General features: G+C 39.3%; 1 protein-coding gene across 1 annotated transcript in view; it reads left to right on the plus strand.

Moving 5' to 3' along the window:
- The first annotated feature begins 4,337 nt into the window (after nt 1–4,337).
- Nucleotides 4,338–26,065, plus strand: part of DOCK8 (dedicator of cytokinesis 8) — a 72,112-nt gene continuing 50,384 nt past the window's right edge. The window contains exons 1-13 of the mRNA XM_054398027.1: nt 4,338–4,436; nt 8,369–8,544; nt 9,839–9,910; nt 13,020–13,143; nt 13,363–13,575; nt 14,042–14,127; nt 16,918–16,984; nt 17,228–17,377; nt 17,973–18,053; nt 18,355–18,514; nt 19,130–19,269; nt 19,505–19,598; nt 20,472–20,634. Coding sequence (XP_054254002.1) covers nt 8,417–8,544; nt 9,839–9,910; nt 13,020–13,143; nt 13,363–13,575; nt 14,042–14,127; nt 16,918–16,984; nt 17,228–17,377; nt 17,973–18,053; nt 18,355–18,514; nt 19,130–19,269; nt 19,505–19,598; nt 20,472–20,634 — 1,478 coding nt within the window. The 5' untranslated portion in view covers nt 4,338–4,436; nt 8,369–8,416. The remainder of the gene's footprint in view (nt 4,437–8,368; nt 8,545–9,838; nt 9,911–13,019; nt 13,144–13,362; nt 13,576–14,041; nt 14,128–16,917; nt 16,985–17,227; nt 17,378–17,972; nt 18,054–18,354; nt 18,515–19,129; nt 19,270–19,504; nt 19,599–20,471; nt 20,635–26,065) is intronic.

Here is a 26,065-nt window from a genome sequence, read left to right on the forward strand (position 1 = left end):
GGACCAAATCCTAAGTCTTCAGTTTCTTTGCGTGGCTCAAAAGTATGACTGTGCTTTTCCTCCACTGACAGGATTAGAAAATTAATTGTGTGAGCTTATGGCCCTTCCTGAGGAAGAGTGGTGAAAATTCTTTATTAAATTAAAGGCATACATGACCTGGAACAAAAATTGAAGATGAGTTGCCTGTTTTACTTCATAAAAAGCTTCTAGCATAATGAGTTTGATGATTTTGTCTCTTAAACCTCATTCTTTGTTCCCATACCATCTCCTCTGAGAAGACTGTGGTTAAATTTCAACTGCCTTGAACAGGATCTTTATTGCCTTAGCTGAACAGAGCCTTAATGTGGTAGGCCCCAAAGGAGGTGTGTGCCAGATGCAGTGTTACTTACCTGAACCATCAAGGAAATAGCTCAGATCAACCACTGCTGTAAATAGTGAGTAACAAAGCAGCTTATTCCTTAAGGACTAATTAGAAATTTAGAAGCAAAACAGGCAGTTCCATTGGTGGCAAGAAAAGGACTTCTAAGCAGGATTTCCATATTTGCTAGTTAAATATCTGCATTTTTGCCCAAAACTTTAGTGGGGAGGGGGGGGGAGGGAGGGAATAAGGGAGAGTAGTAGGAAATTGTTATCTTTTCCTTTTTTCATAGTTTTTTGATTCTTGTTTTTAGGTGTAACTGGAGAAGTTTCATGTTAGGCTCAGAAGCAGAACAAAAGCTGGTTGAGAATTTTCTGTGTCCGTGTCAGCTGAAAGAGATTACTCCTAAGGAGAGCCAAGACAGTATTTTACCTGCTAAGAAAAAGTTTTCACTGTCTAACTTTATGATCCTTCCATCTATATACATTTAAATGTGAATAAATATCTTTGAGGACAGTTTTTACAATCCATATTTCATTTTTTCATCTTTCCTTGCCGTCTTAATCGTGTATACAGCTCTTGCAGAGGACAACTTACTGTCCCTCAGATTCTTCTGGAAGGGCTTTCAGAGGTGTTAAGGATTACTCTTCCCATCTCCCACTCAGAAGTAACTTCTAATAGTAGGTAACCTTAGATAACTTGATCCAGTAGGATTGTGTGAAGCATACTTTTAAAATCAGTTTTATTTTTATGAAGTTTCTGATTTCCAGTTAATAGAAAATCTTCAAAGCTTTTCTGTTTTATTTTATAAATTGGTGTTCTGTATTTAAATTTTAATATCATCTACATACTAGTGAAATACCCATTGTGCCTGTTGTTAAATTCTGTATTTCAAAGAACTATATTGTTAAGCAGAATTCACACTGAAACTATAGAATCAGCTTTATGTATTATGAACATTCATAGAATTTTAAATATAAAACCCAGCAGTGTTCAACCGAGATCAAATACATGTTAAAAAGAGGAAAATATATGTCTTGTTTATCATCTTTTCTTGGCACTTCATCAAGGCCCAACCAATAACCCAAGTTTTCAGGTTCCAAATCCTGCAATGAGCTCTGCCCTGAGAAATAGATCAGATTTTGACCTAGAAGTTAAATTTAATTTTAAGATTCTCCAAGTGTGGTCTGTTACTTCAGTTACACTGTTGTTTTAATGTATTATGCAAACTATATACTTTGCATTGGAGACTATGAAATACAGGCTATGTCTCAACTTTTTGTTAGCAATTCAGGTGAGCTGCTGGATGATTGCATCTACCAGTGGAAGAGACACTCGTGAAACTGATTAAGCAGCACCAGGGGTTTGGGTTGGTATTTTTTTGGGGTGTGTGTGTTTTGGGTTAGTTTCTTTGGGCTACCTTTCAGTCCCATCTGGCTATATCACAAGTGATTTCTGGCATTTTTCAGTATGTACACCAGAGGAATATGGCATTGGCATTCAGGTAGGGCCAAGAAAATACAGGGCAAATAATTCCAATTGATATTGTTTTTCTTCAATACAAAGGAGAAGACAAGGACCTAAAAGGAGGAGCCCTAGGCTGCCATTATCTGCTGCCTTTCCACAGGCTTACACTACCTTTCCACATGCCATGTGAACGCTGACTAACCATGAATTCCGCAGTGACTTTTGCAGAAAAAAAATACGCTAAATCTATATCTTTTTATTTTCAGCTAGTGTTTCCTCTATACCCTAAACAAATGGACAGGTACCAGCATGAGAGATCTTTAGAGCTATTAGCACTGTTGAGTTCCATTGCTGGTCTCTGACAGGCTTGCAGTTGCCTTAACGCTCTTCTCCATATAGATCAGAGACGTGATCTGCATCACCAGTATGATGTTATCATGGTGACATCATCAGATGGCTGCCTTCAGTGTTCTGCTGCCATTGCAGTGGAAACATGTTTCCTAACAGTTTTTCAACCTTTCTTGCTTCATTTTAAGCAGACTACTACTTGTTCCTTTTATGGATGTGAATTGTTCATTGTTTTTGTTACAGATTGCTACCTTTTACGCAGATGAGGACAGCTGCTGACTCCCCTCAGTCATCTCTTTTGTAATACGTCTATTTGAAAAAAATCTTTCCTTGTGGGTCATCCTTCCCACAGTTGTCAGCATTTTGGCTGCTCCCTTTTGAAGCCTTTTAAATTTGATTGCATCTTGCTCTGTTTATGTTAACTTATCATTTCATGATGCCCCTTGCTTAAACTAGAGACCACAGCATGGGACCTGATTTTCCACCTGCTTATGACTGTGCTGTAAGTTGCTCTACTCTTTTTTTTGGGTCTCACAGACCAGCCGACTGGTCCATAATCATTTGACTCCTCCTCTCTAGAGATATAGTTGCCATTTTTTGCTCAGATTTTTTAGTGATTGCTTTGTATTCATCCTTAGTCACTTGCCTTATTTCCTTATTTTCTTCTTTCATTTTTAGCACATAGCTAGACCATCCTTGCTGTTAAGGGTAGCTGTAAATCTCAGAGTCAGACAAAGCTGCTTTACAGTCAGGGAAGGTGAAGGTATAGCCACGTCATAGATGGACTGCAGCCTTTTTAAATGCTGTGACATCACATGGACTGGGCTAACATGGATGATCATTTTCTTATGGGTATCCAGATAGTGTCTGAGGTAGCTGTCTGATCAGAAAAACAGGCATCTCACAGATCAGAGCCGTTCTGGCATTATGAAAGAGCCATCTATAAGAACCTCTGCTTCTGCCTTAGTTCTCAGGTTTTCAAAGCTTTCTATTCTGATCTCTGACTGTAATACCCACCTTTTCCTCATTTTGGGGTAGTTGTGCTTTTGGTTTAGTGTCTTTTTAGCAGATGTGTCTTTTCTTTTCCTGTTCCTAATAGATCCTGCCAATCAGTTCTGAGTTGGTTCAAATCACTGGGAACCTGACAGTCTTAAGACATGGACCCATGCAAACCCCATGAAGTTCAACAAGGCCAGCCTCATGGGTCAGGATAATCCCAAGCACAAATACAGGCTGGGAAATGAGTGTATTGAGAGCAGCTGTGCAGAGAAGGACTTAGGGATCTGGTGGATAAAAAACTGAGTATGAGTCAGCAATGTGTGCTCACAGCCCAAAAGGCTAGTCATATCCCTGGGCCATATCCAAGAAAAACATGGCCAGCAGGTTAAGGGGGGTGATTCTGCCACTGTACTTCAGTCTGGTGAGCCCCCACCTGGAGTGCTATGTCTGTCTCCGTAGTCTCAGCACAAAAAGGCATGAACAGTTGGAACTGGTCTAACGGAGTGCCATGAAAATGATCAGAGGGCTGGAGCACCTCTCCTACGGAGAAAGGCTGGGAGAGTTCGGGTTGTTCAGCCTGGAGAAGAGACAGCTCCAGGGAGGCCTTATAGTGGCCTTCCAGCACTTCAAGGGTGCACAGAGGAAAGATAGGGAGGGAACTCTTTATCACAGGTGGTGTAGTCATAGGAGAGGGCTATGAGATTTAAACTGGAAGAGGGTAGGTTTAAATTAGATATAAGGAAGAAATTCTTTACTGTGAGAGTGGTAAGACACTGCAGCAGGTTGCCCAGAGAAGTTGTGGATGCCCACTCCCTGGAAGTGTTCAAGGCCAGGCTGGAAGAGGCCTAGTTGAAGATGTGCCTGCATAGGACCAGAGTTTTAAAGTATATGATCTTGAAGGTGCCTTACAACCCAAGCTATTCTATGATTCTGTGAATATAATTACAGAAATCTGCTAGAAGAGTGTCAGAATCTTAATTATATAGGATTAAACATGTTTTTTTGAGGTTTGCATCAACTACAAAAGAAGAGAAGTCTAGAACATCATCAAAATACATTTCTGAACACTGGGATAGAAGACTAAACTGGCTAAAGTCTGGCATTTGGAAATTGTATGAGGATAATTGCTATTATAAGGGTTTTCTCTCTGCTTAATTAAAGGCACTCCTCTGCAGAAATAAGAAAGCAGTTTACCCTCCAACCAGGCTTTGGGCAGTTCTGTCAACGAAGCTTAAGTACCCCTGGCTTTTCTACTCTTCAACTGGTAAGTTCTGGGTTTATCTTCTTTACACAGGTTTGGCATCTACATTGCCCAATGGTTTTAAGGTAAATTAAGTACTTGCCTTAAGTTGTCTTGCTTTCCACTGACTTCTGCATGAAACTTTTAAAAAATACTCCTTGCTGAGCTCATGAAATTATGCATTTGAAAAGCTGAGCATGGTCCTTGGAGCCTGAAATAGACAGTCTTTCTGCAGATTATTATAAATCAAAGATTCTTAGTTAATGTTGGAACATATTGCATCCTGGAAACATGGAAACATTAAACTCCATCAAGTAAATGCATTATATGTTGATTACAGATGGTTTGCAAAAGATTAACAGTGAATAAATGGGGGAGGGGGGGAGGGGGAAGGCAGAGGTTCTGTTAGATTGTCTTAATACAATTTCCAAAGCTAGCAGCAGAGACAGCACACTGACTTGTTTTTCAGTGCTGTAGAGTAAGCATGTAAAGTGAGAAAAGCCAAAACATGCCCTGATTGGCATAGATATAATTGAGTCAACTGTTACATGTCCCTGAATCTTTTTCAGTCTGCCATGTGTAATCTTCCTCTAAAGAATCCTGTGACACTTGCCGTTACGATAAAGGGAAAAAATGCCAGATCTTTTAACTGCTTTTCAGGAGGATAGGTATTCTGCAAACATGTGATACTGTAACTAAAAGTAAGATTTTGATAGCTTCTTTCTTCCTACCCTTTTAATTTTATTTTGGTGAGACCTCTTAAAGTAGAAGCAGCAGAAGTCTTTGTGCACCAGTAGTCGTGAAAAATGTAAAACACAAGATGTAAGCAGTTACTTCCTGTGTGTCAGGGCCTCACACCACTACTCACTTCCTTAATCTGAAATGCCGTGGCGCTTTAACTTGTTTCTTGTGGTTGTTCAGCCCGAGTGAGGCTAGGTCCCTTCTTCTACATGCAGATAACTGCTTTTGCTCTTGAGAAACTTGATAACAGTCCATTTACCAAGTCTTGTGCTGCAGCTGCCATTTTGTGTGCCGTCACAATTTATGTGCCTCTAATCCATCATCCTTAAAAAGGTATGTTTGCAGTAATGATTTGTGTAACTTTCTGTAGAATAATTGTTCTGCACACTTGTCTGATGTGTGAAAAGGAATGTTGGATTTTCAGTTGAAACAGTATCTCTGTTTCCTTAGATAATTCACAGCAACGGTTTAGGCAGACAGTTATGCTCCATCTGCATTTACCTTTTTCACCATTTTTTTGTATTTGTGTCTAATTTATAATAGTCAAACCCACACAGTTCTAGTGAATAAGGATTTTTAGAAAAAGTTAGAAGACATAATGAAATATGATGGATTTGGCTTTTCAGAGTGGAAAAGTGTGGTTTCTGAAAGGAAGCACAATGCTTGATCAAAAATTTTGAGTGTCTTAAGCAAAAATATTTTGCATGTAAAACATTATGTCTTCAGCAACTGAAAATATGTAATTTTTTTTAATATATGCTTTAAGCTATGTTTCACTTTAATCTTTTGTGAATTATTTTTTTAGTAGATCTTCCTCTATATGTACTAAAAAGTAATGTTTTACCCACTGGCAGTACATTGAGGATATTATGCTGACAATTTGTTAAAAAGCAGTAGCTAATAAAGATCACTGTTTGCTCATAATTGTTGATCCAATATGCTCAGTACTACAATAGGAACAAACGAGAGGTAGTGCTTAAGCTAAAAATTCATTCACAGCACAGTTCTTCAAATGGCTACCTCATGATTTGCTGGACTTTCTGACAGTTTTATGTTTCCCTTTGGATAAAAAGAGCAAGGAAAGAAAGAGAGAAATTTTCTCAAAGGTGTTTTCAAAGAATAAAATGGATCACTTAAATGCACAAGCAGAGAAGCTATCTCAGAGACTTTATTTATGCAGAGACTGATACAGTTTCCCTGTGAAAACAGAACCTGGGGCAGGGGCTTGTATGTCTGCTACATCGTTTGCAAGATGTTGTTGTACCACATCTGAGTTTTTTTCAAAAGTTTTAGTTGGCTTGCTTCTAGATAATTTTAGCACATTTCTTTAAAATGTGCGTCACTTTATGCCAGATGTTTCTGGATTTTTATTAAGTGAATAACTTCCTCACTTATATTTCCAGAATACTAAAAAGACTCCAAAACTCTTATTTATCAATATAATCAGTCATCTTCTTATCAACAGTGACTGACATGGCATATTATGTGTGAGCCATTTTAGTTCAGACTTAACCCGGAGCTTTGCTGCTGCTGAACACTTCTATGTACTGCATAAACGTGGAATTCTTTATTCTCCTATTGATCCAAAATTCCTGATGTTACTGGTAAATGCAGAGATCACTTGGTACTCAAGTGAAAATCCCATTGACTTCCATGAGAGCCTTGCATGGGTAGAACTCAGTAACAATGAGTGAAGACTTCACGATTTTGACCTGTAGGCTTTATTTGTGGAGAGGAACACTGGAGTGTAAGTAGGATAGCTCCAAAACTCATATTGCATGAGACAGTAGCCATAGTCACACTGAATATAAAGGGAGTGTTGATGTCAGGGACATTGGATGCCTTGTTTTCCCTACACCCCATTAAAAACACTGATCTATGTTCAGACTATTTTTTGCTGGCAGCTTCGGGAGGCAGTCTTGTGAAAGGTATTTGGGCTAATCAGTGCATGCAATCCTTGTCCTTTACTGACAGTTATAGCAATTTTTTTTCCTAGAATCCTTCCTCCTAGTAAATAAGGTAGTCCAATGATATTCTAATGCTTCACCTATTTTGTCTGTACTTTTACTGTGCCAAGATGTCCTTGGCCTTTCTTTGCCATTACAGTTTTTCTAAAGCTGTAGCTTTTAGTTTATTTGTTACCTGGTCAAGACAATTTAAACTATGAGATGCTGATCTCTGTACTCAGTTGAACAGATGTTTTTGAGACTAAGCAGATAAAAAGAGACAGACAGCTTCATAGTGTGTATGAGTGCCAAAACATGTACTTGTTTTATTCTGATAGAAGTTCTGTGTAAGAGTAGCTGGTTAAATGTCATCAGATACAACTGCTCTCTATTAAGGTGCAATGCCATGTGCTATAGAAATGGTGGATATCTAAGGTTTGCAATCAATAATTCTAGTAGTTTCATGTAATCTTTTGTGTAGTTAATGTACTAACCCAGTAAAATTAGAACTCCAATATGCAAACAAGTAAGATTCAGAGATGGAAACTAGTAATTTCTTCTGATTTGGGGCATATCTTACCCTTGGCATTGTTTAGAGATGAAACCACACAGATATTCTAATATCTGTACCTTTTGGGAACAATGCCTCAGATGAGTGGCCTCTTCATTGGCAACCATGGTGCTTATAGTTGATCCTTAGCTCAGTATAAGTTCCAAGTCTTGGTCTTATTATTGCTAGTGTCTTTTGTCATGTGCTGTAGAGCGCTTTAGGAGGTCCCTGCCAGATGGTGCTGCCTGTCACCATCATTTTCATCACCTGCCCTTGTCCTCTATTGTCCCTACTAAACGCTGCATTTTTCATAATTCTGTGGGTTGGACAAGGGCGACTGAGTGTATCTCATGCAAATTTAACAGAACACGTCTTAGGGCATCTAGAATGTACCTCTGTCCGTTCTCCTCCTAGTAGCATCTGGGGAAGCTCAACAGAGAAAACAGGTGCAAATTTGGTTTAGCTGTGTTACCTTCATTTCTTCTTTGTGTTTTCAATTTTTTCTCTCTTTTGTTCCTTTTTTTTTTCCTATCTGAATGTTTTGTTAGCAACTTTTCACTCCATTAAATGCAGTGGCACTTTATAAAAGGTTAAAAGTCAGTTTCCAGAATTTAAGAAGTAATGAGACAATGATGAGAATTAAATAAATAAGCCTGAATTACACTATTAAGAAAATCCTTCTGTTGCTGAAATAAACACCTCTTTATTTCTTCCATTAGCCACCTTTTTATGACGCAGTAGAGCCAGTAGATTTTGAAAGCTTCCTAATGACACGTCTAAACAACTTGGACTTGGAACTAGCACAAGAACTTGGTGACTTTCCTGAACATGACTTAGACATTGTCTTTACACCCAAAGAGTGCAGGACTTTGCAGCCTTCTATGCCAGAAGATGGGTAAGAAGTCTTTCTCTCCCTCTGAAATGCCACAGATTTAAAAACAGTTTAAAAGATGACAGTCCATGTACCTGTCCATCCAGCGATTGTGCACTTGCTGAACTTTAAACATTTGAAATATACCATTGGTTTTGTTAGGCCAGTATTCATGCTTAAAAGCACTTACATGACTTCCTGAGCCAGCTGGTAGTAGTAGTAGAAGAGAGGTAGGCATACATCAGAAAAAAAAAAAAAATAGAGGGGAGAAGGTGATTTTATTCCCTTCCCTTTTCTTTTCTTCTCCTTTTTTTCATCCCTCTCCCTCTCCCTCTCCCTCTCCCTCTCCCTCTCCCTCTCCCTCTCCCTCTCCCTCTCCCTCTCCCTCTCCCTCTCCCTCTCCCTCTCCCTCTCCCTCTCCCTCTCCCTCTCCCTCTCCCTCTCCCTCTCCCTCTCCCTCTCCCTCTCCCTCTCCCTCTCCCTCTCCCTCTCCCTCTCCCTCTCCCTCTCCCTCTCCCTCTCTCTTTCATTTTACCTTTTACCCATTCCTGCACTGCATGTGTATCCTACTCTTTACTCATATCAAGGGACATAACAAATTGTTTTGAGACAGGTCACTGAATTTTTGTAGAACAGAGAGAGAGAAAATACGCTACAACATCATACAGTAAATTCATGAATATTGACTTCAGCTTATAATATTTCAGATCAAATCAGTACCCAGTCTAACAGACAGCACTGAGAACCCCCTAAATTAAATGAGACTTATTTGAAAATCATAGAATTAAATTATAATCTGTGGTTGATCTTAAATTTTTGCTGTGCTATCTGATAAAAAGCTGAAGGTTCCCTTTTAGAATTTTCTTCATTTCCATGAGAAAGAAAAAAATTGCCCCAAAACCATACAAGACACTATGTATTTGCAAGAGACAAGAGGTTGATGCCTTTGAGAAGATAGTGCTGTATATTGAGACTTGCTATCGGGTTTTGAAAATCACAAAGAATATAGCTGGCATAATGTATTTTATTTTACTATATTTTGTAGGAACATTGGTCTTGTAGTCATGGAATGCATATTGTAGTAAATGGCTACCTCTGTTAAACATGTTTATTAATTTTAAAACAGTAACAGAAATCTGTGTTAGTAAGTTTGTGCAGTACACAGAATTCCTCAAACCTCAAAAAATAGTTTCAACAGTAAAATAAATATACAGGAGAGGTGAGGCCTTTATCTGAACCACAGGTTTAGATAAATTTCTTTGTCCTTAAGAAATGGCCTAGGTACTAAAATATTTCCAACGTGTTGCTTTTTCCACAGGGTTGAACTGGACTCACATGTCAGAGACTGTGTTCAGACGTATATCCGGGAGTGGCTGATTGTGAATCGAAAGTAAGCTACATACAAGCAAATAAAATTGCATCTGATTTGTCCGAGAGGAGATGCATGCTGTTATAAGTAATCCTAAAGAATGGTGATTTGAATAACTGATTGAGGACAAGAAATTACTTTTGGGTAATATATATAACAATTATGTTGTTTTGTTTGAGCCAGTGGGCTGTAGATAAATATTATTTCGTCTTCTTCTTAAATATCAGTCACTCTGGGAATTAATTGGGAAGAAAGTCACATCAACTCCCTGTAATTATGAACTGTCTAAATAAGGAATACTGCTTTGATTGCACTAAAAGGAAGGATAACAGAGGTGAAGGTTACAGGCCCTGTAAATTCAACATAATCTGATTTCTGTGGTATCTGAAAATGAAAAAGAGTGCTAGTAGCAAAAAAAAGAGGCTTTCACAGAAGTTACTGGTTATATTAATAGGATTCTTAGTTTAATATCCAACTTCTGTGTTTGCTATCCAGTTAGTTCTTCATTTGGGGTCAGTGGCATTCAACACACAGAACCGGACCTCTAGTCATTATGGGTGACAGTTTCTTTTTATTTTATTTGTAATTTTTATTATTGTTGTTATTTTGTTTTAAATTTTACATATATAAAATTTCATTCCATTTGATGTATTAAATGTGAGGGGAATTCTTAACTCACTTCTTTCTTGTGAGGTTGTCTGTCCCCAGACTCTGAAATATGTGCTGTGACCATGGAGCTTGTTCCTTCCTCATCACCCCCTCCTATACTTCAGAAAGACTTTTATGAATCTATGTTTTTCTGCACCACTTCCTGTTCATCCCCTCCTGCACTCATGCCCTGTTCTTCAGAAGCAGTGGTAGCAGCCAGATCTGTCACATTTGCTGCCATTTCATTGTACCCCTTCACCTGTCCTTGGTACTCTGTTTTTCTCACCTGATGTACATCAGCAGTCAGTGTGTTATGGGTTGACTCCTAGTGATTGTAAAGGAATTGAATTGTTTAATTGTACAGTTTGTGTGGGGACAGAGCAGACACAGATAGTTATTAAGAGACTTCCTCTGAAGGTGCTGATGAAACGGATTGATTTCTCAGAACTGTTCCACAGTGAGTCACTAAAAATAAGCTGGTGGCTTTTAAGGCCCTCCACTTGCACTACCCAAAGCACAGGGACTAGCTTCTTCAGGCAATGTTCTGAGCATACCGTAAAGAGTCAACATGCAGCTTTGTGCACACGAGTAGGGAGCAAGAATTAAAGCAGATGAGGTGAAAAACAGAACACAAGCTATTTCTGCATTTACATATACTTGGAGAAATGTGAGTGGAGCCACAGAAATACACATACATGAAAGATTTGTCATGTGTTTTACAGTTTTGTTTAGTCAGGTAAGGCAAATTTGCATTCAAAAATTTTATTGAGCAGTTGATTCTGCAGTAAACATGATGAAGGACCCTGCCAGAGAGCTGAGCTTTGATGGCTCTGGGTAACAAAGCAAGCAACTTATTAAAAATTTGAAAGAATGAGACAGTGTAAAAGATGCTGCAGTTCCACATAAACCGGTGACGGATGGTTATTGGGAGTCTCATCCATTCATGGATGTGAAAGTTCAAAACAGGAGATCAAAGAATCTTCAAGTGGGTGGCATAAGCAGATGTGGTCCTCATGTCGCACCACAGAGGGGTGTGTGACAGAGGTGCTGGACAGAGCTGAAGGTCCATGCATTTTTCCTGGAAGCTGAGTGAAAGGCTTGTTGTGTGCCTATCAGTTTCTCCTTTCAGTTGCCCTTTGTTCCTTTTCCGTATCTCACTTTTGTAATTCACAGAGTGGCCATTAAAGTGACCTGCACTAAAAGCAGTGTTCACCTCTTAGTGAGTTTTAATTGCTGCTGTGCTTTTCATAAGAAATTTTAAAAATACATAAAACTTTCAGGAATAGGCATTCCTACCGTAGCTTGTACATCCCAGAGAAAGCGTAATCTCAGGTACATAAACCGCTCCGTTAACTGTTTGTTTGTAATAATTTTGTAGTGAAAAAAATCATCAACAAAACCTCATTTGGATGCTGAAATTTCTTAAAGGAAATTTGTGCAGTTTCTTTCCCTCCTTCTGGATCATTGAGGAGGTTCCAAAACAAGGTCGTATCCAAGGAGAGATGGAATTGTCTCTTTTATGGCTTAGTTTTCATTGCAGTGAACTGGTAAACAATTAAAATGCAAACAATAAAAATTATAACACATCAGAGCATGTAATTCAGTAACTCCCAAAATGTAATAAAAAGGTGTCTTCCTGATCAATAACTGCTTGTCGTGGCATCTTTTGAAAGTACTCAGACATTTCCACATTTATGGGGAGTGTTACGAAAAGGAAAATGAATGAAGCAGGATAATCTGACTAAGGAGTCTGATTGCAAAAAGACTGTCACAGAATTTAACAAATTGCATACCAGAGTGGAAGAAACAGAACTCTGGATGTGTACGGTATTCTTTATCAGGGTACCTGCTGGTTTTTACCATCTGCCACAAAAATGCAACTTAAAATTTCTACCTTGCTGCAAAATTTTGGGAAGTTGCCAGCAGAATGGCTTACATTGTACTACAGCAATAGCACTCTTACAAAAATAAGGCAGCATTTCAAAGGTGTAGATTGTTGCATGTGATTGACTTGGATACCAGCTAGATCTGTGACAAGAGCAAGCTAGATGTGTAACAAGAGCAGTAAGCTCCTTGAAGTTTAATTGCAGCAACAAAGAGCCAGCCAAGATACAAGCTATCCTGATCATGTTCTTGAGGTCACTGAAATAGTCACCATGTCTGATAAGAAACTCAGGGATGAGTTTGCACCTAGCTATTTTGTTGCTGTCTCAGGCTCACAGTCTGTGTGAAAGTGATCTGATTTTTTTTTTTGCCTTTTATACCCATTCTTAATATACATGACAGAGTTGCAGTGGTACGATAAAACAATTAAACATTATGAAATGTCACATTTTTGCATAAAAGCTGTGCTATGCTGCTCTTTTGCACAGAAATGTTCCCATTAGCTTAATTTATTTATTTTTTCTAATTTGTCTTTTCTGTCTTATTTTCTTTTAACCCCTCTTTGCTGTCCTGACTTGGTTGGGCTTCTCTGTCAAAGAAGCCAAGGCAATCCAGATACTTGCAGTCTGAAAAACAGGGGATCTCGAAAAGATTTTCACAAGACACTTCAAAAACAAACATTTGAATCGGAAACATTGGATTCCAGTGATGCAAACTTTCAGGTAAGTTTTATTTACTTTGGAAAAAAACAATCAAATACAGCAGCTTTCCTCAAAGAAAGCTTCCTCTGCTCTTTGTAATGGCATCAAGCAGAGAGCTGTGCTTGCCACTAGGCGTCATGGCAGAGGTGACGTTAAGGCACAATCTGCCAGGCAATCAAGAGACATTTCATAACATCCAGTGTCCAACCTGCATCTCAGCATTTTACGGTTTTCCTACAGGCAGGGCCCCAATATGTCCACACGTTCCCAGAGGAGGCTTCGAGGACAACCATCGCTCCTTCTGACTTTGATCTGCGCAGCCTGCAGCCAGACCCCCGCCTAGAGAACCTGCTGCGGCACATCAGCCCCGAGGAGTTTGAAAGGCAGAACGAAGAGGCACGGCGCACCAACAGGCACGCCGAGCTTCTTTCCCTGTACCCCTCTGTGGATGAGGTGAGCTCAGAGGCTGACTGAACCACAAGCCTTCCCAAGCTGGCTGTGCTGATATGTCTAAGATTAAGGCTGCACCCTGGTCAAAAAGAGGGTTGTGGCCTAGACACATGTCGCCTTTGGATGCTAACATGGTGCAGGCATGTCATTATTAACTCCTGTCAGCTTCAGAAGGTTGTGCTCAGACTTGTGGTGTTGCTTGAGCCTTCGTTATACCCCTCTCAGTGTGGGTAAAGGCACTTGCGTGTTGTGTCAGGGTGCTTGCTTTCACTGTTACACTTGCTTGAAGGACAGAGGTATAAATATTCAGAAATATAAATAAATTTAATCTTTGAAGACATTAAATGCCCGCCGAATGGGGGAGGTACTAGTCTATATCAGTGGCTGAGTTACATGAAGATTTTATGTATATATGTAAATTTACAGTTGTTTTAATTGAGTATGACTTACAATAACTGTTTAATGATAGGAAGATGCAGTGGAGATACGGCCTGTACCAGATCGCCCAAAGGAACATCTGGGCAACAGGATTTTGGTGAAGCTGCAAACTCTGAAGTAAGTATCCTCCAGAGCACTCACCCTTTCTCAGTTCATACCCGTGTACTGCTGCTGATCCTGTGACATCACTGTACATGTCCTGTTCAGCGAATGTTTACATGCTTGCTGTTTTTTTTTCTTATTGTAGCAGAGGACTACTTCTATCCATTGTTACAGAAGAGTCTTTATTTGTCAGGGTGAAAAGGAATTGGGAATGAGAACAAATTATGTATTTCTGTCACAACGCAATTTCCTGAGCTGACCCTCAGCACTGGGGAGGCCATGCTACATTCAAAAATTCCCTTGAAGTAAATTGAGGTGAACCAACACCAAACAGCTAATGTTTTTTGTTTTTTGTTTTTTTGTTTACTTGATCCAAGCAGCATTGTGTGAAAGCTCTTGGTCATTTGCACCTTAAAGACAATTAGTTAGATGAGAGGAGAGGGAAATAGGAAGGAAAATGAGAGAAGAGAGAGAGAGAGAGTGACATCGGAAGTAATAGAGAGAGAAAGTTATCACCAGCCTTGGATCCAGTGACGTCTTCACAAAATTAGTCCAAACTCTTCAGTGGTGGGTGTACATCCAGCAAGGGTTGCACTCCTTTTATAACCTTTGGGTGTGGAGTGTCTTCCCCAGTTCACAAAGGAAGGCTGTACCAATTGCTGAGCCACTTGGATACTCACAAGTCCATGGGATTGGATGGTATCCATCCTAGGGTACTGCGAGAACTGGCAGATGAGCTCACCAAGCCCGTGTCTGTCATCTACCACCAGTCCTAGCTGACGGGAAAGGTCCCAGATGACTGGAAGGTGGCCAATGTGATGCTCATCTACATGAAGAGGCAGAATGAGGAACCCAGAAACTACAGGTCTGTCAGCCTGACCTCAGTGCCAGGCAAGATTATCTTGAGGGCAATCACAGCACACCTGCAGGATGGCCAAGGGTTCAGGCCTAGCCATGGATTTAGGAGGGGCAGGTCCTGCCTGACCAGCCTGATCTTCTATGACCAGGTGACCACCTGGTGGTTGTGGGGCAGGCTGTGGATGTAGTCTACCTGGAGTTCAGCAAAGCCTTTGACACCATGCCCCATAGCAAACTCCCAGCCAAGCTGTCAGCCTGTGGCTTGGACAGGAGCACTCTGTGCTGGGTTAAGAACTGGCTGGAGGGCCAGGCCCAGAGAGTGGTGGTGAATGGTGCCACTGCCAGCAAGCAACCAGTGACTAGTGGTGTCCCCCAAGGATCAGTGTTGGGCCCCATCCTGTTCAATATCTTTACTAATGATCTGGATAAGGAGATAGAGTACACCTTTAGTAAGTTTGCAGATGACACCAAGCAGGGGGCAGGTGATGAAGGTAAGAGGTAGGAGGTAGGAGCTAGAAGGTAGGAGGGCTCTGCAGAGGGACCTTGACAGGCTGGACAGATGGGCAGAGTCCAACAGGATGGCATTTAACAAGTCCAAGTGCTGAGTGCTGCACTTTGGCCACAACAACCCCATGCAGTGCTACAGGCTGGGGTCGGAGTGGCTGGAGAGCAGCCAGGCAGAAAGGGACCTGGGGGTACTGATTGACAGGCGCCTGAACATGAGCCAGCAGTGTGCCCAGGTGGCCAAGAGAGCCAATGGCATCCTGGCCTGTATCAGGAATGGTGTGGCCAGCAGGAGCAGGGAAGTCATTCTTCCCCCTATACTCAGCAATGGTTAGGCCACACCTTGAGTACTGTCTCCTCAGTTTAAGAAGGACATTGAGATACTTGAACGTGTTCAGAGAAGGGCAAGGAGGCTGGGGGGAGGTCTTGAGCACAAGCCATATGAGGAGAGGCTGAGGGAGCTGGGATTGTTTAGCCTGGAGAAGAGGAGGCTCAGGAGAGACATTTTTGCCTTCTACAACTACTTGAAAGGAGGTTGTAGCCAGGAGGGGGTTGGTCTCTTCTCCCAGGCAACCAGTGACAGAACAAGAGGACACAGTCTCAAGCTTCGCCAGGGGAAGGCTGGAGGTGAGGAGAAAGTTCTTCACAGAAAGAGTAATTGGCCATTGGAATGTGCTGCCCAGGGAGGTGATGGAGTCACCATCCCTGGAGTTGTTCAAACAAAAAGACTGGATGTGGCACTTGGAGCCATGGTTTAGTTGTCAGGTGGTGTTAGGTAATAGGTTGGACTTGATGATCTCTGAGGTCTTTTCCAGCCTAGTTGATTCTGTGATTTGCAGGAGGCCCCTCCAGTATAATTCCTATCACGGGTCTTTCCAGGGCACAGGCACAGTGGTTTAGCGCAGGGAAAAGACGGAATTCCACCAGCGAAGAGCTTATCTCTTCCTGTTGTTAAACCATCTGTTGGGAACAGGTCTGGCCAGTAGTAGAAAGGAAGTTGTTGAAAGCCATCAAGGGCCATCAAAAGCCACTGCCTTGTCTATTCAGGCCAGGTATTGTCGCAAATTGTTGGAGGCAATAGAAAGTCGGGCTCTCACAATTTCCAACAAACTAGATTGGTCTGTGTACTTGGTGCTGGGTTAAAGAAAAAACAAATTAAAGAAAAGTATGATCATCTTTCACGGGTATCTGAGTCCACTCCCTAACAAATTTAGGAAATGCATTATGTGTAGTTTACTTAACTTCTTTTCCTCTTGAAATCACAAAGTAAAATGCACTAATAAAAAGGTGGTCCAGACTTTGAGAGAGGTGAAGTCTAGAGCTAAATATTTTTCCTTATTTTCTAATGGAATTGTTAGTCAAAATACAGTCCTTTCATATTTTATTATATATAGTCTTAGGAGCACAGTATTAATCAGTGTCCTGTGTGTCTTTCCTTAACAGGTTTGACATAGAGATCGAGCCTTTATTTGCATGCATAGCTCTCTATGATGTAAAAGAAAGAAAAAAGGTAAGTGTGCATACAGGATTTTTTACCAGGTAGCTTGTTTTTTTTATTTCTGGAGTAATAAGTTAGGAAAAAAAGGTGCAGCTTTTTCACACATGAAGTCTGATCCATGATTCTTTTTCATTCAAAATCACATGCTTGTTACTGTTTATTTTCTAGTTCTAGTTACTACTTGTGACTTATTTAAAAATAATTTTTTATGCATTTTCTCTTTGGAGTACATTTTAAGTATCTTTTGTTTTCAAGATCTCAGAAAATTTTCACTGTGACCTCAACCCTGATCCAATAAGAGGATTCTTGCGTTCTCATACACCCTCCATTGACTTGTCTACTCAAGCAAGATCAGCAGTATTTTCTGTCACCTATCCCTCGTCAGATATATACCTAGTCATAAAGGTATTTTACAGTGCTACTTCAACATTGTTCTTCCTGTTCCTGTCTGTGTCTGTTGCCTAAATTCATGGAGCTGACAAATATGAGTTTCCTGTATTCAAGGTGAATTTTCTAGTACATGTGCAAGTGTCTACTGATTTATCTCACTCCTAAGTTAAGAAGTTATACTATTATTCAATGTTGCAATTCTACTAAGTATTTAGAATTTCCTATCTCTGCCTAAAGCAAATTAAAGCGAAATGTGCCATATTTTAAAAATTTTTATTACATTCTGTGGTGGGGTTTGACTTTGGTTTTGTGGACTTGGCAAAATTCAATTTAATTCTGAAACTGAGTTAGCGCAAACCACTTCATTAGGAATTTGTTAGTTTTCATGATTTCAGTGAAAATGCTGATGGACAGTGTTGTGACATGAATTTTCTACATTCTAACAAACTAGATGGAAAACTAGAAGGTTTTGCATCAGTCAATTCATAAAGATAGTTTTAAGAAATCTGTACTGTGCATTTAGGCAGGCTCATATTATTAGAGAAGCAACATATCACTATTTGAGTGATATTTTTTCCTTGTGAGTTTCATCTTTCACTGCTTTCTGTAGATAGAGAAAGTGCTTCAGCAAGGAGAAATTGGAGATTGTGCAGAACCCTACATGGTTCTTAAAGAAGGCGAGGCTGGTAAGGTAAGTAAGTACCTATAAACACTGTTTTAATTGAAAAATGTGTGCACAGGATTCATGCTGATTTTTCATGCTGGGCTTGAGGGTCACTGCAAAAAGATTTTCATTCTCCTTTTCTATACTGAAAATCAATTCACTGAAAAGAAAGAAAAGAGAATGTATAAATCAAAACACGTATGATCCTGATAGTGATGTTGCAAGAAAGCAAGAGAGGTAAGAATGCAAATTATTTACTGAACTGAAAATATAGTAGCATTAAAATAACCAGTTGCTTTTTAAACAGTCATTATTTTCTTTGTTTTAGACCAAAGAAAAGATTGAAAAACTGAGAGTGCAGGCTGAATCCTTTTGTCAGCGTCTGGGCAAATACAGAATGCCGTTTGCCTGGATTCCCATAAGCCTAACTAACTTCTTCAATCTTTCAACACTTGAACGAGAAATACCTGAGGCCGAAGGTTTAAACGGTAGTTGTCTAACTTTCTAACTTTTCTAAGTAATGCAAAGCTGCTCTTCAGTAGGACTGTGCATAGGAAACAATGTCATTCTTTCTGGAATCGAGTGAAAAATAGATTCAAAACATCTTCTCAGCCTTCCTTTTCAGTGCTACAAACACAACTTAGTATGCTTACATTTTCATGTCTGCATATTTACTTTTGTGTATGCTAAATACTTTTTCATGGTTTAGGACCAATTTTCACTGAGCACTGCCTTTATAGAAGTAAAACTCCCTTTGCCATTTACACGGCAACCAAAATACTGTGTGCTTCTACAGTATACAACACTGAGCAATAAAATCATCAAATAACATTGATCAACAACATTGACCAATGTGATTTACAACCCATGAACTAAATATGTGAGTAAGCTTGTGCTCTGCAGTAAAAATAATGTCATATCACTAGATGTGTCCTGGCATTCCAATGTTTCACATAATCTGAAATAAAAGTAGTGGAATGTTTTAGGTACTCTCTCTGTCCTCCAGTGTTGCTGGGATGGTGTGGGTTTCTGGTGTGTTCTGATAATGTTTATATGGAGGCATCACAAAGGAAGATGATGGTTCATTTAATTTGCCTTTGAAGGGAAAGGATCTGCTAGTGACAAGAAGGCAACAGGGCTACAGGCGAGAAGACTTTCTGAGAAAAGTCTCAGCTCAGAGGACAGCTCTCCAGTATCAAACTTCAAAACAATTTCTCTGACCATCAACACCTTTTTCAAACAGGTACTGGATACTCCATACTTTTACTGTTTGCCTAAGACACTTTTCATCTATGTAATGTGTACTGCGCTGGGAATAGTTAGATGAGATGTTCATGGGGGGACAGTGGATAACTGCTGTCAAGTAGGCGGCAACCTACTTGCCTAGTTTGCCTCAAGGACATGATTCACTCAAAAGCTTTTGTCAGTGTTAAGGAGTGTTGTTATAAAGGTATTGATTTTTGTCTTTCTCGTGGTAGGAAGGAGACAGGCTCAGTGATGAAGATCTGTTCAAATTTTTAGCTGATTTCAAAAGATCGTCATCCTTGCAGAGAAGAATTAAGACATTGCCAGGTACATAATCTTGCATGGAAAGGATATATGCACTTTCTTTCCTAAATTGTCCTGTAAATTCAAACTCCAAAATACAATTAACCTATGTTTTAGATACTATTGTTGAACTTCCTTGCTTTCAGTGTCTACCTGAGCACAGATGCTTTTGAGGTTTTTTTGGGATTTTTTTTCTATGAGTGAGTATGAAAGTTTACATTAAGCTTGATATTCTAAAAGTAATTGCTTTTCTCCTCAATTTGCAGTATATCTACTGAATGGGCTGGGTTTGTTTGTTTTTATTCTGCCTGTTTTAAGACAGTACTTTAAAGCAAATTTCTAATATCCTTTCTATTTCCCTACAAAGTTTTTAAATGGATCGTATTTTACAGAGGGAGATTAAAGCCTGTACACAAATCTTATTTGAGTATTTGGGTCAGTCTTAGTGAACAAAGTGGAAAAGCAGAGGTAGAGTTTGGCTACTATTAAAAGCCTGACCAGCTTATTTTTTGCTTTTTATATAAATTACAGGTCAAGCTCTTCTGGGTTGTAGAGAAACCTTAAAATACATGAACTGCATACAAAGCTGTTTTGCCTTTTTAGCTAATTGCCATAAATGACAAGTCTGAATTCCTCAGATGATTTTCAGTTATCTTAACAAAGAATTTAAATTGAAAGTCTAGTTACATTTGGTTAAATGTTATCAGTATGAGCTGTTTAAGTGCTAACTGAAGCAAGCCTGGCTTTCCTGGTCGGTGATGTCTACTTTGGCAAAAAATAATCAGAGCAGAATCTGAGTGGAGGGAGTGGGAGAGAACTGTATTACACTGCAGCCCTTTTATCTTGTATTTGTTTCCCAGACAAATTTCTGAGTTTTTGAGATTTTTTTTTTTACAGGAACACTTAAAGTGGAGATTTCCCCAGCTCCAGAAAACCTTGGTTATTGTCTGACACCAGAATTACTACCAGTGAAGCCATTTCCAGAAAATCGTAATCGTCCTCACAAAGAGATTTTGGAATTCCCAATTAAAGAAGTGTATGTTCCCCATACCATTTATAGGTAAGAAATAACATACAATCTCTAATTTCTTAGGATCCATTTTAAAAAGTAATTGTAATTTAGACATTTTTTGTTCAGAAACAGAAACATACTATTTTTTAAAGATGTTAAAGACTAGGTGTAAGGGTGATGATGTAATTTTACCAGCCATAACAAGATAAAATGCCTGCACGATGTTCTATAGTGTATTTACTTCTCTAATTATGTTGTCTTTTGACAATTTTTCACAATTTCTTGAAGAAACTGGCAACAGCTTTCATTAGCTTGGCATATAGATATAGATGTCTTTCTTCTTTTTCTTGTGGTTTTGTTTGTTTGTTTTGGTGGGGGGTTTTTTGTTTGTTTGGGTTTGTTGTTTTGTTTTTTGGTTTTTTTTTTTTTTTGGGGGGTGGGGGTGGGACTAGGGTTTCTGGTTTTGGTTTGGTTTGGGTTTTCTTTCTTCCTTTTTTTTTCCCCCCCTCCAGTACATCTTACTATAGCTTTTACATTTTGGTAAGTGTTTGTGCTGGATTGTTTCTACTGTTAATTAGAGTCATCTACATGACTGAGGAAATAATGTGTTATTCTGTGTACTATTTTTGCCATGAACAGGAATTCTGGGCTATAGTGTTGTTTCTTAAATTCAAGTTGTTTCAAGGACAGTAGTATGCAACTGGCAATTCCTGTAACTTCTTAGCAGTCTGTCATCTCCAAGAAGAAAAGAATAGCAAAAGAACGTGCTTCAATGTGTTTATGGAGCATAGCAGTGCTAGTGAACAGTGGTACTGGTAATAGCTAACTAGCAGTAATTCAAAAAGGGTGTATCACAGTATTATAGGTACAGAAATACAAAATTTCATGTAACCATTGTATTAGTGAAAGCATGGAAGCAAACCACAATGCTTCTTAAAACAGTAGTTGACACTATTTTGAGGGACTTTTCTGGTTCATAAAACACTGTCTAGGTGCTGAATTTCATTAGTGGCAAAGCTTTGACTATCAGTAAGGAATCACAGAATGAAAAGGCCAAATAAAAGAATTCTATTCTTGCAGTAGAGATTAGCAAAGAGCCAGCTCTTCCACCCCACTCAGGAGGGAAGAAGGGAAAGGCAAAACTTGTGTCAGTAGGACTCAGAACTACAGGGTTCTATACTAATTTATCCTGGGAAAGATGCTCCACACCTTCGGGGGAAACTGGAGAGCCAGTGGGCATAGGTGACATCTGGATTTAGCTCTCAGCTTTTAAGGAAACCAAAAAGAGGAAGCAGCATCTTGTCTTACAGTAACAACTTGCAATGTGGTGTCAGCAGGGAAATGAGTAAGTGAGCCAGTTTCAATAGAACCTCATTAGAAGTTTAGGAGTGGTTGTTCCTGAGCTGTTCCTTCAACTTGAGGTAGTCAAATTCCAAAGGGTAGTTTCTTCCTGCTCTTGGCACCAGAATGCTAAAATCCAGAGTGTTAAGGTACTTCTGTGTATCAAAGAGAGAAATAATTGTCTTTTTTTTCTTCCTTTTTTTTCTTCCTTTTTTTTCAGTTTTGATGGGAGTTATTCATACATTTATATAGAGGAAATAGTTTTTATACAATTGAAAGTGTAAATGTAAATGAACTTGAGTAACGATGCCTTAAAAAAAAAAAAGGCAGAATTTTAACTTTCATGTTCATTATCTGGCCCAAATAACGGGTAGCATGTGTCAGCTGCGGTGTGCAGCCTCATAGGGTCTAAAGGTGTGTTTTTGAAATGGAAAGTATTAATAGCAACTCTGTTGCTGAGTTAGAAAGAGTTAAATCTGCACAGAATATTCTCCTTTTAGTTCTTATCAAGTAAACTTTTGCAGCCAGACATCATGAATATCAAAGCCACCATTTTGAAAACTGATTTGTGCATCACCTGAAGCAAGTTTGGGTGTCTCCACACTGTGCTTCAGCTGCTCAGGTGTCTGTATTGAATGCATACACCCACATTAGAAGAAGCTTACTGTAGCTCAATAGGTACATTCTTTGAGCAAAAGTTCACACCTAGCATGCTTAATCTCTTTAGACTTTTTGAGCTCTGTTTTGATTTTCACTGAAGCAGAAGTCATGGCAACAAAACAAAGTAGGATTGTAATAATGAAAACAATATCTATAGAAAATAGTCGCCTTCACTAATCTTTACTTAATTAGTAAATCAGTGGTAATGACAAGAATGACATGCCATAAGTAGTAAACTGAAAACTCAATCAGTTAATAAATAAAATTCTGAAGACAGTTAGTTAGATACATTGAGGAAATGGTGAAAAAAAAGCCAAAATGCTAGGTCATGTTTTGACTGTGACAAAAAACACGCTTGGAACAAGAAAGGGAAGTTACCAGCTAAAACTGTTAATGAACTCCAGCAAGAGTTCCCCACACAGCCAAACCAGCTTTGCTAATATTGTGAAACAGCAGGATCTGAAAGTAGGTGGAATGCAGGAAGTAACGCTTGTGTTTGTGCTGTGCCATTGAAAGTGTCCCCTTTTCCCACAAGCCAGAATCACTTTGTCACATCTGAGACGTTTTTGCAACACAATCATGCCAGTGTTCTATTTGGTGAGCAAAAGTATAGTTAGGTAATGTAGGATGATCTATTTAGAATCATAGAATCATTCAAGTTGGAAAAGACTTCTAAGATCATTGAGTCCAACCATAAACCTAGCACTGCCAAGTCCACCACTAAACCATGTCCCTGAGTGTCTCATCTAAAGACTTTCAAATAGCTCCAGGGATGGTAACTCAACCGACCTACTCAACAACCGTTACAGGGAAAATTTTTCCTGATACCCAACCTAAACCTCCCCTAGTACAACTTGAGCACTTTTCCTCTTGTTCTATCACTTGTTACTTGGGAAAAGAGACTGACCTCCACATTGTTACAATCTCCTTTCAGGTAGTTCTAGGGAATAAGATTACCCCTGAACCTCCTTTTCTCCAGGATAAATAACACCAGTTCCCTCAACTGCTCCTTATAAAACATGTTCTCTTACCTTTCAGGAGCTTTGTTGTCCTTTTTCTAGACACATTCTAGCACCTCAGTGTCTTTCTTGCAGTGAGAGGCCCAAAACTGAACAGAGTATTCAAGGTGTGGCCTCACCAGTGCTGAGTACAAGGGGATGATCACTTCCGTAGGCCTACTGGCCACACTATTGCTGATACAGGCCAGGATGCTGTTGGCCACCTGCACACTGCAGGCTCATATTCAGCTGGCTGTTGACTGCCAGTTCCAGGTCCCTTTTGAACAGGGCAGGCACTCTTCCCCAGGCTGGCAGCATTTCATGGGTTTGTTGTGACCCAAGTCAAAGACTGTGCACTTGGGCTTGTTCAACCTCATGACCACTCACCTGGCAATTCAGCCTGTCCAGATCCCTCTGTCAAGTCTTCCTACTCTTTGTGTAATTTAACTGTCCTACAATTCTCTGCACAGTGAATACTGAGATTAACGTATGCAAAGTAACTCTAAACTCCAATAGAAACAAATATGAAGTGTTTCATGTTATTGTATTCCCTTTTCTCTAATCTGAAAAGTAGAACCATCCTGTCTTAGTTAAACAATGTGGTAGTATTTGATCATAACTCAGTGTCATGGCGCACTGGTGTGTTATAGGTGATCTGATGTTTCCTAATTTTTGGTTCTAAGTCTGCAAACCATTTTTTTTTGTACCAGTGCTATATTAAAACAATGAAAATTGATAAAATAATCACCTGTTTTCTATGAACATTATCATGAATGAAAGGGTTAGATATACAAATGTACTCAAATAACAAGTAAAAACTTACAAAAATACAGACTAATAAGCTCTTACTGGCATAATAATACTCTATGCATGTCCAGACAAATACAAATGAAACATTTAGCTTTAGTTTCTCTCCCGAATGTTTCCAAGAAAAGTGAAAAGTTTTTGTTGTGTTTTTGTTGTTGTGGTGGTGGTTGGCTGGTTTTGTTACTGAGGTTTGTTTTTTTGCAGGAGACGAAAGACATTTCAGAGGAAAAAAGTATTTTAAAAAAATAATAGCTTTTTCCTTTGTGATAGAAGGAGCAGAAAAAGCCTTCTGTTATAATACTTTATTGTAGATCCTGCTAGTTTTTATACTGGTATAATGCCGTTATTTTAAATGATGCAATTTCTGATTTATACCATTGAGATCAGTCTGCCACTTTCTTTGTGCACTGTGAAACTGACCACTTTTTTGTTTGTTATTGTTGTTGTGTACCTATATTGCTTTAATAAAAATAGTTCCCTGAAAATTTCAAGATTTATTTATTTCGATACCCTTCTATTTTAATAAGAAAAATCGTGTCTTTTAAAGTTTATTTCTATTTTTTCTCATTAAATATACCTGAAAATGATGCTGCTTACTGCTACTATAGAATGTTGATGAAATGTTGGTGCTGAGGAAGGATTTGGTCCATTTCATCAGCAGTAACTCAGCTTAACCAAGCACAGGAAGTTCTGTTTTTGATGGAGGAAGTGCCTAATGCTGAGGGGGTTTTCAGAGTGAGGGGAGAAAAAACCACCTTTCCTTTGCTCCTTTGTTTCATGTAATTGCAAACCACTTTATGCTGTCTTTGGGCTTGCTATAGTCTGTAGTGCGAACTGGAGGCCTTCTCTGTTGGTGCTAATCAATCTACCCCATCCTTGAGTAGTTTTGAGAGAGTAAGGCTATTGTTGTATAAAGACCTATTATTACTGTCTTATTGGTATCTGCTGCTCTCTGCTTCTCTGCCAGTGGGATCTGGAGAGAGCACAGTAGCCCTGTGTGTCTTCTACAGGGCCATTGCTCTAGTTTGGGGCCAGTCAGAGATGCTAGGACTTCTGGTTCTGTTTTCAGACAAAACAAAGTAGAGATTAGTATTGCGTTGCTGTGCACAGGCGAAGGAAGCAGCTTTAGCTACCTACTACAATTTCAGACAGAGATGTGAGTGTGTCCTTGTCTATTCTACACTTCATTACACAGGATTTCATCCCAATGCAAATAGCTGCTTGCTGTTTTCCAAGCTTCTTAATCTTTCCTGGGCATCTACTACACTGTCTCAGCAGTAAGAGGTTTCATGGAAAGTTTCCTAACTTTTCTTTGCCTTTCACTCAGATAAAAATGGCTTTGCCAAATGCTGCAAAACAAAACAGAAACAATGAAAGCAAAAACACATGCTCCTCTCCCATAGGCAGCTTGTCTGTCACAGAGCTTACAGATGAAGTATTACACCTAACTCCTCATAACAAACTTCATTAATTATGTATACAGGCAGAGAGGAAAAATGCCACCATGGTATGGTGATCTCGGTGTAGTCACTAAGCATGACTCTGAATAAAATACGGATTTGTCTAAATTTCTAATTGAAAGCAAAGCCTTCAAAGCAATATGTAATTATTGTTTTTAAAAAAATCAAATGCAAGTGCTTTAATTAAAGGGGCTTTTTGTGTCCTTCAAAATA

The sequence above is a fragment of the Indicator indicator genome, chromosome Z (assembly GCF_027791375.1).
Source record: "Indicator indicator isolate 239-I01 chromosome Z, UM_Iind_1.1, whole genome shotgun sequence".
Lineage (NCBI taxonomy): Eukaryota > Metazoa > Chordata > Aves > Piciformes > Indicatoridae > Indicator > Indicator indicator.